The 17586-nt window shown below is 44.0% G+C and overlaps 1 protein-coding gene across 2 annotated transcripts in view; it reads right to left on the reverse strand.

The window, feature by feature from the left end:
- Positions 1-17586, reverse strand: part of ITPR2 (inositol 1,4,5-trisphosphate receptor type 2) — a 352852-nt gene that overhangs the window by 296230 nt on the left and 39036 nt on the right. For both annotated transcript variants that reach the window (XM_054037167.1, XM_054037158.1), the window contains exon 2: positions 7916-7986. In XM_054037167.1, the coding sequence (XP_053893142.1) occupies positions 7916-7986 (71 nt within the window). The remainder of the gene's footprint in view (positions 1-7915; positions 7987-17586) is intronic.

A 17586-nucleotide genomic window follows, 5' to 3' on the forward strand; every position in this document is an offset into this window, starting at 1 on the left:
CTTTAGTTTGAAGTGGGAATATTTACAATGAAAACCACAATATATAAACTAGGGTACATGACAGCTGTTTGTAGAACTTCTACAATACTTTGAACTCCGAGGAGAAGAAGAAGAAAAACAAATACAAAACATTACATAACAATAAATCATACTGTAGGTTGAAAAAGTAAGTTTGAATATCCAGGGCCCTCTAGATCAAAGTCAGCTATTATTTTCCATAACAACCTATATTCTATAAAATTATAAAAACTCATTCTCAGAACATTTTATACAACACTTATATCCCTGATATTTTCTGAACAAATACCATCTTGTATGCTTTGCTTCCAGGCCCCAATTACTCTCCATCCATATCCTCTTAAGTTATGTAAACACACAACTCCATGCAATGTGTCCACTACAGTGTACAGTCTTTCTTATTATATAGCACAGAAACAGGACACTAATGTGAAATCAATTTTTACTGACCATTATGGCAGCATTTATCTTCCCAAGAGAAAACTTCAGAGTGGTTAAAAAAAAAAAAAAAAAAAGCCAGGAATCAAAAATCCCAGCAGATTCCACTCACCAGGGGAAAGCTCTGTAGCAGCAGCAAGCAATCAGAAGACCTGGCTCTTTAAACTCATGGAACTCAAGGATTCCTGGGGAAACTTTGCTTTCAACCCTGAGACTCCTCTAAAAGGTGGGACACCAATGGCATTTGGCAGCACTGGTATTTTGAACTCTGAAGTCCAGTAAGCATTGCTTTATAGTGCAAAGACATACTCTGCAGATCTCCCCAAAAATCACATGAACGAATCTTGCAAACACTGACTTTTCAACAGTAGTGCAATTGAAATACTTCCTCAAGATTTGACACAACCCAATAGGTGAAAAGAGGGAAACAGCATTGCAATGTTCTGAGCTGTCACTGCAGCCTTTTTGCATTTGCTGCTACAATCACACCATTTCCTTATTAAATACAGACATTTGTCATCCAACTGTTTCACAGTTATACTCCTAAATATCACACCTAGTCAGACTGTCTACACTTGATGTTAAAAGAGTATTTTAATCAGAACAAACATGCTCTGTGCTAATTACTCACCTATCAAGATGGAAAAAAAAAAAAGTCAATCCTTACAGAAGGAAATACTTGACAAAAACTTGCCATGCACTGTGCAGATAAACTAAATGGGGAAGAGAACATGGGGAGCCCATCTAGACTTATATAGCCCCCCGTTTCCACAGCATCTGTGCACTTCCTGAATATTAATGAATTTATCTGCCCAATACCCCTCTGTGATAGGGAAATTCTAATTTCTCCCTGGTATAGGAAAGGAGGCAATAGGTGAGTTGCTTAAGGTCACATAGGAAAGACTGCTGTGAAGTGAATGCAATTCTCCTTAGTCCCAAGCCCGTGCCTTAAAGGTGACCTATAAAAGGAATTTTCTTTCATTTAAACTTGGCTTGTGCGCCTGCTTTGCTTTTTGATAATGTGTCAAAAAAACCTGAATGTTTCGGTTGGTTAAGTTTCTCCCGGCTTATTTCTTACATTATACAAAAAAAAAAAAAAAAAAAAAAAAAAAAAAAGTGTCAAGTCAGCTCTTCCCTGAGTAATAAACAATATATAATATTAGTGTTACGGCAGTGCCTAGAAATCCCAACTAAGACTGGGCCCCCGCTATGCTAAAAACTGCAAAAACATGATTAAAGACAGTCCTTGCCCCACAGAGCTTACAATCTAAACAGTCAAGACAGACATAGGGTGGGAGGGGAAACAGAGGCACAGAAAAATGTACTGATTTGCCCAAGATTACATAGCAGGCCAGTGGCAGAACCAAGAATAAAACCTAGCTCTCCTGATGACTGCCAGTCCACTACCCTACCCACTTGACAGCACTGTCTCTACTGGTTTTGTTGGAGTACCTCTGGGCACTTTCAGGGTTGTTTATTCTAAACTCTCACCGGGTTATTTGAGGAAGTGGGAGATGTAACTTGAATGAAAGCTTCCTTTATTTAAAAGGCTATTGAGTCACTGAAGTTAAAACAAACAAAAAAACAAACAGAGCAAAAAACAGTAGAATTAAAAAGCCCATGCCACTTCAACTGTTCAACTTTCACTTGTTTCACTCTTGTGATGTCACCATTTTACTAGTTCTCGAGCCATTATTAAATCCTCCAGCCTAGACATAATCAAAATGTCTAAAGTAAAAAAACAAGCGGGGGACCTTTTCTAAAAAAACACACCCGCACACACACACACACACACACACACACACACTTCCGAAATCACACAAACTCCAAAAAGAGCACAAGTCAATTTTTCTTTTCCTTTGCGGATCACCTTTAAATCTAGGATTACTATAATTCTAACCACTTCTTCTACAATTCTCCTGAAACAGTGGTTTAAGCTTTGGATTGTCAAGATACTTTTAGAAAACAGATGCAAGGAGATGGAGAGATTGGTCATCTGTAGGTGCCTGAGAAAGTGAGATGGGGTAAAAAAGTTTTAGGATGGATAGGTAGCTACAGTATTTTTATATTTAAATACTAGCATTGATTTATTTTATTTAAACAAAAAAAAGTCATTTATTAGTCAGACATCAAGAGTTGGAAGACATCCACTTATATTACTGAGTCCATTCCCTAGCAAATGCAGGATAGAGTCCTCAGAGGATGCAACCAATATCACTTGATAGTCCATGTGACCCTGAGAGGGGGCACAAAATCCAACAGCCCAGAAGCTCAATACAGCAGGGAATATTACCTGAGCGAGCAACATTACCTGAGCGAGCAGTGTAACAGGACCCCTGCTCACCCAGCCATTGCAATGAGGGAGCCAGAATGAAAAAAGAAATAGCTCATGCCTTTTTTTGCTTCTGTATGTTTATAAAGAGGTCTGAAAAGTGTTGTTTTAAACGTAGGTTGTTTTTTCCCTGCCGATTTTTTACATGAGAAATTCAACCCTGAAAGACTCTATAGTGACTGGAGATCTAGTGAAATTGTCATACAACATTACATGAGGCTGAGAGCTGAGCAATTGGGAAGAGAAGGGATATTTAAATCATATTGTTTACAAATCTTTGGGTTCCGAAGAAGGAAAGAGGGGACGGCCAAGGAGAGGGGCAACAGTTAAATTGAGGAAGAGAGGAGGCAGTGAGAGACTTTTGAGGAGAAAATGGTGGCAATGAAGAGCCATGAGGGAAGGGGAAGAACTGAGGCAGTGCCGGCTCTAGGCAGCAGTGCTCCAGGCAGCACTTTCCAAGGGGCGGCACTCCGGCTCCTCCTTTTTTTTTTTTGCTTGGGGCACAAAAAGCCAGGAGCCGGCCCTGAATGGAGGTGAGCTGCAGCAGTGGGGGGGCGGTACGGGGAGGGCCGCAAGAAGTAACCAGGGGGGAGGTGGGCAGAGGAACCTCTCCCCTCCCCCCCCAGCTCACCTCTGCTCCACTGCCGCCTGCTCCCCTTGAGTGTGCCGCCGCTCCGTTTCTCTCCCCTCCCTCCTAGGCTTGCCGCGCAAATCAGCTGTTTTGCGGCAAGCCTGGGAGGGAGAGGGAAGCGGAGCGGTGGCAGCACACTCAGGGGAGCAGGCGGAGCGGAGGTGAGCTGCAGTGGTGCGGGGGCGTGGGGAGGGCCACAGGAAGTAACCCTGGGGGGGGCAGAGGAACCGCTCCCCCCCACAGCTCACCTCCGCCTCCCCGCTTCTCCCCCTAGAGGGAGGGGTAGGAGGGGAAATGCAGCACGCCCGGGGGAGGAGGTGGGGCTGGGGATTTGGGGAAGGGGTTGGAAGGGCGCGGGTAAGGGGGCGGAGGAAAATTTTTTTGCTTGGGGCGGCAAAAAACTTGGAGCCAGCCCTGAACTGAGGAGGAGGGTAATGGAGGAAACAATAGGGAGATTGAGGGACAAAATGGAAATGGCGAAGGAGAAGAGGGTGAAGGGAGAGATAAAGGAATGAGTAGGATGGAGGGAGAAAGGAAAGGGGGTAGGGCTGGATGGAGAAAGAAAATCAGGGTAAACAGAAGGGATTCTAACGGAAGGAAGAGAGCGAACTGAAGGAAAAACATTGTGAGAAAAAGAATTGAAACAAACTGAATATATCAAAATAGGGGTGGAAAAAGTCAGAAAAGAAACTTTGATTTACTCATAAATGTTCCACTTATTTTAAATGCCTCATGGGGGGAGGCGTAGTACAAACCAGCAGAAAAGTCAAGTCAATTGAAGTATTTATGCATGCAAGCACTTTGGAGGACAGGATTAGGATTCAAATCAACCTTTACAAATTAGAGAATTTGTCTGAAATCAGCAAGATGAAATGCAATAAAGACAAGTGCAAATTACTACCCATGGGAAGGAAATATCAAATGCACAAATACAAAAATGGGGAAAAGCTGGCTCAGTGGTAGTACTGCTGAAAAGGATTTGGGGGTTGTAGTGGATCACAAATTGAATGAGAGTCAACAATGCGATGTAGTTGCAAAAAAGGCTAATATGTTTTGGCCAGTATTAATAGGAGTGTCACAAATGAGACATGAGAGGTAACTGTCCCATTCTACTTGGCACTGGTGAGTTCTCAGCTGGAGTACTGTGTCCAATTTTGAGCACCACACTTTACAAAACATGTGAATAAAGTGGAGAAAGTGTCCAGGGGAAGGATAGCTCAGTGGTTTGAGCATTGGCTTGCTAAACCCAGGGTTGTGAGTTCAATCCTTGAGGGGGCCACTTAGGGATCTGGGACAAAATCAGTACTTGGTCCTGCTAGTGAAGGCAGGGGGCTGGACTCAATGACCTTTCAAGGTCCTTTCCAGTTCTAGGAGATGGGATATCTCCATTTAAAAAAAAAAAAAAAAAAAAAGACAAGGTTTAGAAAACCTAAACTACAAGGAAAGGGTAAAAAAACAAAAACAAAAACTGGGCATGCTTAGTCTTGAGACACAAAGCCTGAGGGAGGACCTTCAAATACATTAAGGGCTGTTTATAAAGAGGACAGTGATCAATTGTTCTCCATGACCAGAAGGCTTAATGTGCAGCAAGGGAGATTTAGGCTAGATATTAGGAAAAACTCTCTAATTATAAGGGTAGTTAAACTCTGGAATAGGCTTCCAAGGGAAGCTATGGAATCCCCATCACTGGAGATTTTTAAGAACAGGTTGGACAAACACCTGTCAGGGATGATCTAGGTTTATTTGGTCCTGCCTCAGCGCAAGGGCTGGCCTTGATGATTTCAAGTCTCCTTACAGCCCTATATTTCTACGCTTCTATGATACCAGTGAAGGGCCTTGTGCGCCTCAGTGCTGCCAAATTTGTGCTGTAAGTGTTTTTAATTGTGGTCTATTGCATATTGTAGTCTATTGGAGGCTAAAAGTATTTCCCAATGGAGATAACTACATGTTATACTTTAATTAAAGTATGTTTGAGGTTGCAGTTTAAGGAAGCTTGCATGTCTGCTGCCCACATTGTACCTGTTCTGTGGACAGAAGACTTTTGGCTGGCAGTCCAGCACCTTTCATAACCACTAGGAGGCTAATCCTTTAAAGAGCTGAGCACCTCCATTAAGGTGTTGAGAGCCCTCAATACCCTTTCACTTCAATAGGAAATGAGAGCCCACAGCACCTTATGTAATCAGGCTCAAGTCAACCACAAGATACAAAAAGCTCTTTTGAATAGACAACAGACTACAGGAAACACCCGCGGGACCAAATTCTGCTCTCATTCATGCTGGTGCAAGCCTAGCGTAACTTCACTGACATCAGTGCAGTTACTCCAGATTTACACGACTGTGACTGAAAGCAGAATTTGGCACACAGTATCTTTAAATAGCCCCAAAAGGAAAGGCAACCACAGCTTTGTTTAACTGAACAATACTCAATCCCAGGTGATCTGAAACAGAAACATAATGCAGCCACCACTCACCCTAAAAGAGAAAGTAAACACACATACAACAATGAAACTGTATACTATTTTGGGACATGCTTTCAACTCAGGCCTGCAGCTGTACTCAATTTTGAACTGTGCGAACGCTATAGGAGAGGTACTGTATGGCAGATAGAAAAACAAAACAAAACAAAAAACAGTTATTTGCAAACTGAGCAGGCATCACTGAAAAAGAACGATCATGGTCCCCCAGGATACCTTTTTCAGAGCCAGCTCTCGGAGAGTAAGAGCAATATTAGAAACTCTTTCACTGTTCCTTGGCTCCTAAGAATCATCCCTATTTCAGCCACCAGTGATAACAGTATAGCCAGTGCAGGTAGCAATACCTATAGTTAAAGTTGCCCGACACGTCATGTTATTAGACCCTATTGTCAGTTGCTTATAACTTTGCCAAACTTTAACCATTCAGGCTTAAGTTTGCATGCCACGTGTCTGCCTAAGGTTGATTTAGTTATTTTAAGTTTCAGTTAAAATGGTTCGGCCATTTCTGAGAACAAGATTAGAGAAAACACATTGTTGCACATGCTCAGCAGAGATTTAAGAGCTTGGTGGCTAAATTCCGTCTTCACTGAACAAAGATTCCATCTTCACTGAGCATACTCAAGCCTCTCTCAGCTCCTTGTGCTGATCAGGCTCCACATGCACCATCCCTGCAGATCGACTGAGCATGCTCCATTCTAGGGATGCATGGGCTGACTCTGCAACTGTTGCTGCAGTACCAGGTACTGGAACTGAGAACAGGAGATTCTCTCCTGTGCTTTCAATGCTTCCCCCATGCTGGGCCCAGGCAGCCAGGAAAAAGGGGATGGGGATAGAAGCTGGTGGGAGAGATTGGAGAAGAGAAGAGGAGGAGGGGCAGGGGAAGGTGGCAGGAGCCTGGGTTGTGTGATTAGGAGGCGAGAAGGTCAGAGCAGGGTGACTAGATGTTCTGATATTATCAGAACCATCCCAATTACTGGGACCATCCTGATATTAGGGGCTTTTTCTTATATAGGCAACCTATTAGCAATCCTGATTTTTCACACTTGCTATCTGGTCACCTTAAGACAGAGACAGGCTGTAGGTGGAGGGTGCAGGGGCATAAGGGTGTATAAACTCCAGGTAGCACTCCCTTCTTTTAACAGCACCTACTACTGACTTCAAAGGATTCTGTATCAGGAAACTTTGGGTTTACTTTGGTGCAGTTACATCGATGGCTGAAATCGAGGATAATTTCAAGTGTGAACAAGGCATTAAAAGGTTTTATTTCCCTCCCACCACATGCACACAGAACACAGAGCTGCATTTAAAGTATTCATTTTTAAATAATTTTTTTTTAAAGGAACAGAAGTTGCATTTGGCCAATGCATCCTTCCCCCACCCCCCAACACATTATATTAGCATGAAAACTGAGCGTAAGGGGGGGGGAAAAAACCCTCCCAAAAATATTAGTTTAATCCATACGTGTATATTCAGAGAAGTGAAGAAAAGTAAGAAAGGCTATAGGTAGAGCTGGACAAAAAACAGAGGGAAATGTTTTTTAAAAAGAAAATTGTTGCCTGTTATTTAAAAGAAAGAGAGAGAGAGAGAGAGAGAGAGAGAGAGAGAGCGCGAGCACGCACGCGCACAAGAAATCAGCCATTTCTGGTAGTTATGAACATCTTGTACTTGCTTCCTATTTACAACAAGAGTCTTAATGGCACTTCAGAAGCATAAAGGGGTCTTAAAGTGACTGTAAATGTTAGACTGCCAGAGTAGTGTAAATGGCCCTTAGTTTAAATGAAAATTAACCCCTCTCCCAATATTTTCCCAACTGTTCTCAATGTTCTTTACCTTCTTATATTGTACATTAATTTTTCATTTATATTGCAACTTCAAGAGTCAGTGGCCCAGTCCTACAGCACTGGCAAATGTGGAGACTTCCATTGTGTTGTAATGCAAATCTTTGCCCAAGAGAGCAGAATGTGGATCCGTTCCATAAACTACAAATCCATGTGTGAAATTAAAACTACTCTCATTCACTTACCTCTGAACTTCTTAGGAGGGTTGGCAAGGTCACCTGCCTCTGGCTGAACCACACATCTGTCATCCACTAACCTAGAAAAACAAACATGTTTAATATTATTTTCACTGTTGTCATATGTATGTTTGTGTAGACATATCCATAATACTTAAGGGTATCAGGGTTCTCACATTTCCATTTTGAGTCAATAACATTAAAAAAAAAAAAAAAAAAAAAAAAGCACAACTTGTATTATGTCAGCACAATGAAAGAACAAATACCTGTGCTCTCCTCTTGCATAAGAGGATTTCTTTTATAGCAGTAATTCAAAGCAGCTATTTCAGATCCCGCTTCTTTTAAATCTGGTTAAAGTCCCTTTCATTGCAATGTGCATGTTGATATTATGTGCAAAATTCTTAGCTTTCATTTTCAGTGGTACATTAACCCTGAATAATAAACAAACAATCTGTCTCTGGGCAGCTCTCAGATTCTCATAGCCAAGCTCCCAAGGCCTGATCCAAAGCCCACTGAAGTCAATAGAAAGATTCCCACTGACTTCAATGGGCTCTGGATTAGGCCTTGAAGAGGAAGGCTGAGGTATCTATTTTTGCAGCATGAAGAAAGGGACTTAAAGCGCTACATTTAAAGTACAACTTGCTAACTTTGGCCTCAGTTCTGCAAGCAACTCCATGCAATCTCTACATCTACACAGGGCCCCTTTAAATTCATCAACTGCAATGGGGCTCCTTGCTGATGCAGGAGTTCATTCAGGAGGTTGTTTACATGACTGGGACATATGTTCTTTGGTGACTTGTTGCTGCCCAATACTTCTTCCAAATGCTCCCGGGGGAAGCGATGATGAAAGTTTCTTCAACATTTCACTATCCTGTGAGTTTATTGGGACAGGTTGTGGATAGCCCTTTACAAATACAAAAGTAACACTTTACACATTCTGTATGATCTGCAGGCCGCACCTATTTGAATGCCAAATGACAACAACATACACTCGAGCAGGTCTGACAGTCCAACCACTAGAGGCAATGGGAGGGCACACATATAGTCTACAATCATAATGAGAGCATCTGAAGGGAGGCTTCATACAAAAGATATTACATTATTTTACTTCTTGGGGAATTCTGTGCCACTGCACATGTGTAGAATTCATGTCCCCTACAGATTTCTTTGCCACCCTGCAGAAAAATGACTTTCTGAGGGGGAAGCAAAGGGAAGCCACAAAAGCAGTCATGTGACCCTCCCCAGCAGTATATTTTGAGTGCCCAGGACAGCCAGCAGAGAGGTAAATCACTGTGGGGCAGGGGGCGGGACTGGGGAAGACCTGGCTGGTGGCTCTTACCGTGCGCTAGGCTCAGCTGCTAGTCCCGGCTGGGCAGGGGAGGATGGGACTTCCCGGCATCCGGAGCCAGGTCAGACCCACCCCCCGATTTCTCCCCAGGCTGCAGGAAATTTTGCAAACTCCCCCACCCGTTCCTGCGCCCATCACGCCTCAGCTGCACGGGGAGGGATCCCTGTATGGGGAGCTGCTCCCACATCCACCCAATCCTCACCCACCAAGCCTTATCCAGAGCATACCCGCCCCAATGAGCCCACCCTCCCCCTATACCTGGACCACCCAGACAAGCCACCCACACCCGGATCCCAACCCTACTGAGCCCCAACCAGCTGCAGATGGATCCTGATCCCACTGAGCCCCACTCCCCCAGCATCTGGACCCCCCGCTGAACCCCTCACACCCAGACCTCCCTCCTGAGCCCCAACCACTTTCATCAGGACCCCCTTCAGAGTCTATTACAGTTGCACAGAGAACACCCCAAAAGCCTCTGTACATCCAGATCCCCTCACACCCAGACCCCCACCAAACTGTGCACACCCAGATTGCCCCAAACAGAACCCTCTGAACTCATACCTGGATCCCCACACACTAAGCCCCTCCATACTTGGACCCTACTAGGCTGAGCCTGCCTGCTCACACCTGGTGCACCTGGCACGGAGGGGCAGGGCCCTGGGGTGTTTCCAGGGCAGGCCAGGTCTTTGTGCTATGTCAGGGTTGGGTGCAGCCTCACTGCTGAATCTGTGTCCTGGGAGGGAGCTGCAGAATGATCTCCCACCTCTGTGCAGGCAGTGGCCTGTGCTACCCAATGCCATGCTGGAGCCTCCACATGTATTTGACAAATACAATTTGAAGAATTTTGCAGAATTTTAAAATATTGTGCACAGAATTTTTGGCGCAGAATGCCCTCAGGAGTAATGATTTGTCCAAAATTAAGCGGATGTGAATGGTATCTATTAACTACTCAAACATATTGCCTTGTACATTATGGTGGGAATAGAACCCAGATCTGTGAAGAGAAATTGAATGATTCTCACACAGAAGAGGCAAAATGGCTTTTATCTTTATTAGCCAGGAGGCTTTTTTTTTTTTTTTAAATATGAATGACTTGAAAATTTGAAGTTTTAACTTTATATTTTACAAAATAAACTTTGTCTTTTAAAAGCTATAATAATTCTGTGCAGTTCTGTAGTGAGTGGGACATATGTTAAGTTAGGCCGCTGGTGTGCTGAGACCACATGCTGACCAATATTCTCTCTGGTATATTCTTTTCGTGCACTCCTCCGTTTGTATCCATCTGTTGTCTCTTGCCTTATACTTAGATTGTAAGCTCCTTGGGGCAGAGACTGTCTTTTGTTCTGTTTGTACAGCACCTAGCACAACAGGGCTTTGATCCAGGATTGGGGCTCCTAGGCTCTACAGTAATACAAATAATTAATAAAACTGAGGATCTCAAAGCACTTTATAACGATCAGTAAACTGGAAGTCACAGCACCCCTATAAGGTAGCCAAATCTTCCCTGTATCGATTAACCAGATCTTATGTGAGTTGCCCAATGCTACAAAAACAAGCTAGGGGGCAGTACCAGAATTAGAACACGGAGCTCCTGACTCTCAACTGACTTCTCTAACCATTAGCCACTATTCCCTCTGAAAGCAGTACCCATAATAATTTGTGCTTGTAGAAATTGGTTAACTGTAACTATTACATACATTATATATGCCACCTGTTCTGCACATAGGAAGCATAGACATTATTTTGATTCATCTCCTAGACTGATTGATAGTGATACATAAATTGGTGTCACCAAGACAACGTAGTCTTAAATGCATATAACCTATTATTGAACCTGATCTAATAGTGCTTTGGCAATTTGAATTAAAGGACTGCAGGATCAGGCTGATTACACTGTTAAGATTTCCTGATTTTTTTGTTTTAACACTTTACTTTTTTAAAATTTCCATTTTTCCCCTTTAATTGGAACGGTGTGAAATATAGGTCTGAATCTTTGGTCGCAGACAACAAGAACACATTTTCATATGCTAATATGGGTTCATATGTTTACTCAAAAAACAAAGTGGTTGTCGTGACATTTTACAAGTGAAATAAACAAGAGAGTTTTAAATGACTATAAGCCCATTTAATAGAAAAGCCATTAACCTTAGTACTATTCTTTATAAACAAATTCAATTTGCCTTCAGGAAGTCTAGTGTAAATAATCTGCCCCATTTAAAACAATTACACAGGAAAATCATATTTAAGTAAACTCTGCTACCCTATCAGTAGTTGATAGCAATTCTATGAGCTTTTCTGGGACAAAGCAAATCTGTAGGCTTGGCAGAATTCATTTTTTATTTCTTTCTAATTCAGATGACTAATATCTACTTTTATCTTTAAGGTTTTTTATTTTTATTGGGTTTTATTTTTAAGAGTTTTAAAGATTTTTAAAACTTTTTATTTTTAGAGTTATTGGAAATTAAGGTGGGGAAGGGGTAGAGGTTAGCATCAGAGCGGCACTGACAGTGGGGACACAGGGGGCTCCCTGCAAGGCCGAAGGGCCCAAGACCCCAAGGCACAAGATGTGGAGATGCTGCAATCCTAGCCCAGAGCAAAGACCCCCACCAAGGACAACGATGGACCCCCCCCAGCCCTGGAAGTTCCTGCCCCAGGGATGGCTCCCATACGTCTGGCTGGTGAGCGAGTGAGCCTTCCCCACACCTTGCGCCTGCAGAGATCAGGTGTCCCCGGCCCTGCAGCAGGGAGCCCTAGGCAGCCGTGCCGTCACAGAAGTGAGCAAGCGGGGCTGTGACAGGCTCTCTGTGCGGCAGGGCTGATGACACCTGATTCTTGCAGGCACAGGCCGGTGGCAGGGAGAGGCTGCACTCACACCAACTGTTACCCATGAATATTTTTTTCGTCAGTATCAGTGTATCAGCTGAAAACAAGGTTTGCCAACACCTATCCATTAAAACCTGATCCTGACAAACCTAAATATCTGGTTCATTCAAACGAAGAGCCTGATTCTGTTCCCACTCAAGTCGATGGGAGCTGTGCCACTGGCCACAATGGGAGCAGGAGCAACCTCTCAGTATGCACATGCATTTTCCACCTCCAGGCTGCTGGCGTGCCGAGATCACAGCCTATCACACAGACCGATATTGTCTCATTGCTTCCTTGTACTCTCCTGTCCATCTCCACCTGCTGTCTCTTCTCTTACACTTAGATTATAAGCTCTTCAGGGCAGACTGTCTTTTGTTCTGCGTTTGTACCACCTCTAGCACAATGGGGTCCCGGTCACTGACGATGGGTCCTAAGTACTATAGCAATACAAACTATACAACAACAAGCAGCTCACTGGCATATGGAACAAGAGAGCAGGTCGCTCAGATTTATCTTTGCTCCCAAAAACAAAAGTAAAAAACAACTACGAGTAATAACTATGGAAATCAGCAGCTAATGTTCAATAAGCAATTTGACAGTAGAGCCCAAACTACACTTAAAAGTTTTGCTAGAATAGCTGTGCTGGTTAGGAGTATGGGGGAGGGGGAAAGAGGAGGTGCGGAAAAAATCACACTGCAAACCAATAAGTGCAGATGCCTGAGGGAGTGAAGTCCGGCTCCCAGTTCCCAGAAGCATCCAATACAGAGCTAAGGGTATGTCAGACTCACGTTAGCGGGGCTGGAGCTAGCATGCTAAAAATGGCAGTGTGGATGTGTCAGCACTAGCGGAGGCTCAGGCTAGCCGGCCGAGCTCAAGCCCACCTTTCCCCTTCCCCCTGGATCTGAGCTTGGCTGACTAGCCCGAGTCTCCACCAGCGCTGCAACAGCCACACTGCTATTTTTAGCGTGCTAGCTCCAGCCCTGCTAGCAAGAGTCTGTCTACCCGGGCTCGGAGGCTCGTTCCCAGCTACAGTGCAGGAAGCCCCCAGGACTTTAGGGGAGAATTTAAGGCCTCCTCTGCTGCAAAATATCTTCTACTCTAGCACGAGACCATCACTAGATTCCTCTGCTCACAGAGGGATAAAAGGGGACAGGATCTTTATGTTTTATTCTATAAACATTGTACTATCTCTGCCCTTCGAAATGACTTGTAGAAGCCAATGTCCAAATCCATCTATGGATCAAATTTTGTGGGATTAAGTGAATTCAGAATAGAAGATCAGAAACATTAGAGTACAGTAGAACCTCAGAGTTACAAACATCAGAGTTACGAACTGACTGGTCAACCACACACTTCATTTGGAACTGGAAGTATGCAATCAGGTAGGAGCAGAGACCAAAAAAAAACAAACAGTACAGTACTGTGTTAAATGTAAACTACTAAAAAAAGGAAGATTAAAAAAAATTGACAAGGTAAGGAAACTTTTTCTGTTCTTGTCTCATTTAAATTTAGATGGTTAAAAGCAACATATTTCTTGTGCATAGTAAAGTTTCAAGGCTGTATTAAGTCACTGTTCAGTTGTAAACTTTTGAAAGAATGACCGTAACGTTTTGTTCAAAATAACAAACAACCTCCATTCCAAAGTGTTTGTAAGTCTGTCGTTCTACTGTTTTTGCAAAAATGTTTAAAGAAGCTATTTCTAAATATTTTAGTGTCAAAACTAACCCAACATTTTCTCCATGGTTTTCAGAACTAGCACCATAAGTAAGGGATTTGGGGTATGATTTTCAAGGATGCTCATCTAATAAGACCTCAACTGCAGCATTAACTATAGAGAGACTGTTACCTTCTCCATTACAGAGCCACATCATTAAAGCAAAGTAATACGCAGCTATGGGCTAGAGCCTGCAGGGTGCTGACTACTTCCTTCCAGATGCCAAGCACCCTCAACAGCCATTTGTTGATAGGAGTGGAGGGCACTTAGCACTTCTCAAGATCAAGGCGTTGAAACATAATAGAAAGTACACTTTAATTAATATTAGTCACTTTCTTTTGTATGTTCTGTGAAGGCATAAAGATAAATACCATAAAGTTGTATTACAGTAATTAGCAACCACAATCGTCCCTAATGTAAATGGATTTGCACCAAGGATTAATTAGCCCTCAAGCGACATACAAGATTTCTCAATTACACATGCAATACTCTTGGTTAGTTTGATACTGTACTGCATATGACAGGCAGGCGGCTCTCTCTCCATTCAAACATAATTCAAACTATTTTTAATATAATGATTTCTCAAATGGAAATCTTTTAGATTTTCCAGTCTAGGAAGCCCATTCCTCGGGAATGAAGATTCGTGGGCACTAGCTATGCTAGACATTGATGTAAGTGCCCCAACCTCCCCAAATCAGGAAAGGAGAGGATGGATGGCCCAGTGATGTAAGTGCTAGCCTGAGACCTAGGTTCAAGTTCTGCTCTACCACAGACTTCCTGCGTGATCTTGGGCAAGCCATTTAGTCTTTCCCCAGATACAAAGCGACTATAGTTATATTAATACTTTTCTCCCACTTTGTGTCGGTCTTGGCTACTTACATTGTAAGCTCTTCAGGGGCTATGGGCCCCATTTGTACAAGGGGATAGTAGTATTTCCCTACCTTGCAGAGGTGTTGTGAGGATAAATACATTAAAGATGTTTAGGTGCAAAGATGGTATGGTAATGGGGGGCTACGTAAGAGTACCTAAAATGGATGGTACAGCATCCATGAAAGGAGATGGAGGGATTACAGAATAAATCTTTAGATGCTTGGAAGAATAAGGGGGAAATACCTGGAGAGAAAGAGCCATGTTCACCATTCTAATTCTGGTCCATGCCTCCTGGTTCTTAACAAAAGAGCCATTCTCTGGTGTTCCATGAGAGAAAAACAAAGGGCTCGACTCACCATTGTCTCACACCTTGTGCAGACATTCAAACCCATGCAAAGTACGTGTAAAACATTAGCAAATGAGAATAGTTGTGGTTTACACCCACTTTATACTGGTCAACATGCACAGGGCGTAGACAATGGGGACTCAGACCCTAACTCCTTTAAAATAGATGGGAGTGTGATGGGACTCTTGTTAAGAGTGGAGTAAAGGGGGTGAATAGGAACAGGGACTCCACAGGAACCAACCCCACATTTGCACTCTCACAACAACAGAGCTTCCTATATCTCGCAGCTGCCTATGGGTGGGGAGGTGGGCTTTCGCCATGAGCCTGGATTGGTATTCTGAGAGTGCAAGAAATAAATTTGCATAACTGATTTCTATCCCACACCTCAGTGACCTTGATTATTTGGACTGCTTTGAGGCCCCACCCCAATCAGGGCCTCTCACGTGCTATACAGACACATAGAAAGAAAAAGTCCCTTTTGTCACGATAGGCCTAGGGTCTAATCCAGAGGAGGGCAAACTACAGCCCACGGGCAACGTCCGGCCTACAGGACCCTTCCCTCTGACCCCCGAGCTCCTGTCAGGGAGCGGGGTCAGGACAGGCTTGCCGAGGACCCGGCTCAACCCCCCAGCAGCGTAGTGAGCGGGACGGAGGCTAGCTGTGGGATGGAGGCTAGCCCCGGCCCCTCCCCTTTTGCTCCCCTCCCTCCCTGCCTCCCTCACAGTCACAGTTCCCCCAGCGCCTGGGCAGTGTGGCTGCAGCTCCGGCCGGGTGGCACAGCTATAGCGCCGCCAGACCTGGTGCTCCAGGGCGGTACAGTCAGGGGGTGAGGAGCAGGGGGAGAGGTGAGGAGCAGGGTGCGTTACAGGGGGCAGTCAAGGGGCCTGGGCCCTGCTGCCAGGGAGAGGGACAGAGCAAGCAAGGGCCCCCCCTCCACTCCCAGCATGCTTAGCCCGTCCCCAGCAGCCAAGCCCAGACAGGTAGCGAGCCCTGCCCGACTGCCAGGGAGAGCAGCCAAACGAGCAGGGGAAACTCACAGGGAAAGGACTGAGCCCCCCTTTCCCCCACCCCACAGGTAATGTGGGGCAGGGAGAGTTGGATGGGGGCAGGGGGGCCCCAGGGGGGGCAGTCAGGGGGTGGGGAACAGGGAAGATTGGATAGGGACGGGGGTTCCGGGTGTCCCGGGGGGGGGGGGGATGGTCAGGGGGCAGAGAGTAGGGGTGTTTGGATAGGATGTGGGAGTCCCTGGGGGAGGTGGGGGGGGGGGAGGTCAAGGGTGGGGAGCAGCGGGGGTTGGATGAGGGTCAGGATTCTGGGGGGCTGGATAGGGAGCAGGAGCCAGGCCATGCCTCGCTGTTTGGGGAGGCATAACCTCCCCCAGCCTTCCCTATCCGGCCCTCCATACAATTTCTGTACCCGATGTGGCCCTAGGGCCAAAAAGTTTGCCCACCCCTGCTCTAAACAGACCAGAGAGATACAGAGTAGGAAAAAGGAAGAGTTATCACTCCCATTTTACAGATGGGACATTGAGGCATGAAAAGGTTAAGTGACCTGCTCAAGATGACACAGAAGTCTGTAGCAGAGCTGGGAAATGAACTTACATCTGCTGAATCTCAGTCCAGCGCTTTAACCATTGACCACTTTCTCTCTTGCAAAACATCTTACAACAGCACACAAAACCTGGACTAAATTCCAATTTATCCATATAATATATGGAAATGTTTCTACATCTCAGTCCTAAAGAATGTTCATGTATCTATTAAAAAAAGGTCAGTAATCACTTGCTTATTACCTATGCTGATTCTGAAGGCACTGGACGTGCCTCCATAATAAAAATATATACTTCCCAAACTTACAGCACTTACTCTAGTACAGAATCAATATTCCTAGCCTATATTTCATAAATAAAAAGATTAAAAGCATCTGTTGGTTTGTTACTCCTAAGAGACATTGAAAACGTACTAGGTAGTCGCATTTGGTTTTCAAACAAACAAAAGGATTCCTTTTCGGTGTGCTTGCAAAAGTAATTTAAAATGCATGACGTTAATAATAGTCCTGACTGAACCAATACAATTTGCAGGTGCTAAGCACCTTTCGGGTTCAGAGCTTTTTAACTACTTCCAAAGACATGATCTGATTATTATTTTTTTAATCGCATTTGTTTGCCGTTTTGTTTTATAGTGCAAATAAAGAATTAAAAAACCTGGCATGGGGAGAACTAGCTCGCTACATTATACAATATACTGAGCTAACTCTTTAAAATAAAGACCTAAGTTATAAAGCAACTATTTTAGTCATTATATCATCAAAGAAGTTTTGGCACGCTTAAAAAAGCTTAATAGCTTTATTCTTTTGCTCACTGGAAACAGACAATACTGTATTGTATATTGTAATACAGTACATATCAGGTACAACATGATTCCATTTCAGTTCTGCACATGTTGGCTACTTATAGGAGACAAAGGAATCTTCTACATGTTTATGGCATGATTTTTATTTGTGCACATTCTTTTTGAACATAATAAATATCTGGTTTA

This window comes from Malaclemys terrapin, chromosome 1 (assembly GCF_027887155.1).
Source record: "Malaclemys terrapin pileata isolate rMalTer1 chromosome 1, rMalTer1.hap1, whole genome shotgun sequence".
NCBI lineage: Eukaryota > Metazoa > Chordata > Testudines > Emydidae > Malaclemys > Malaclemys terrapin.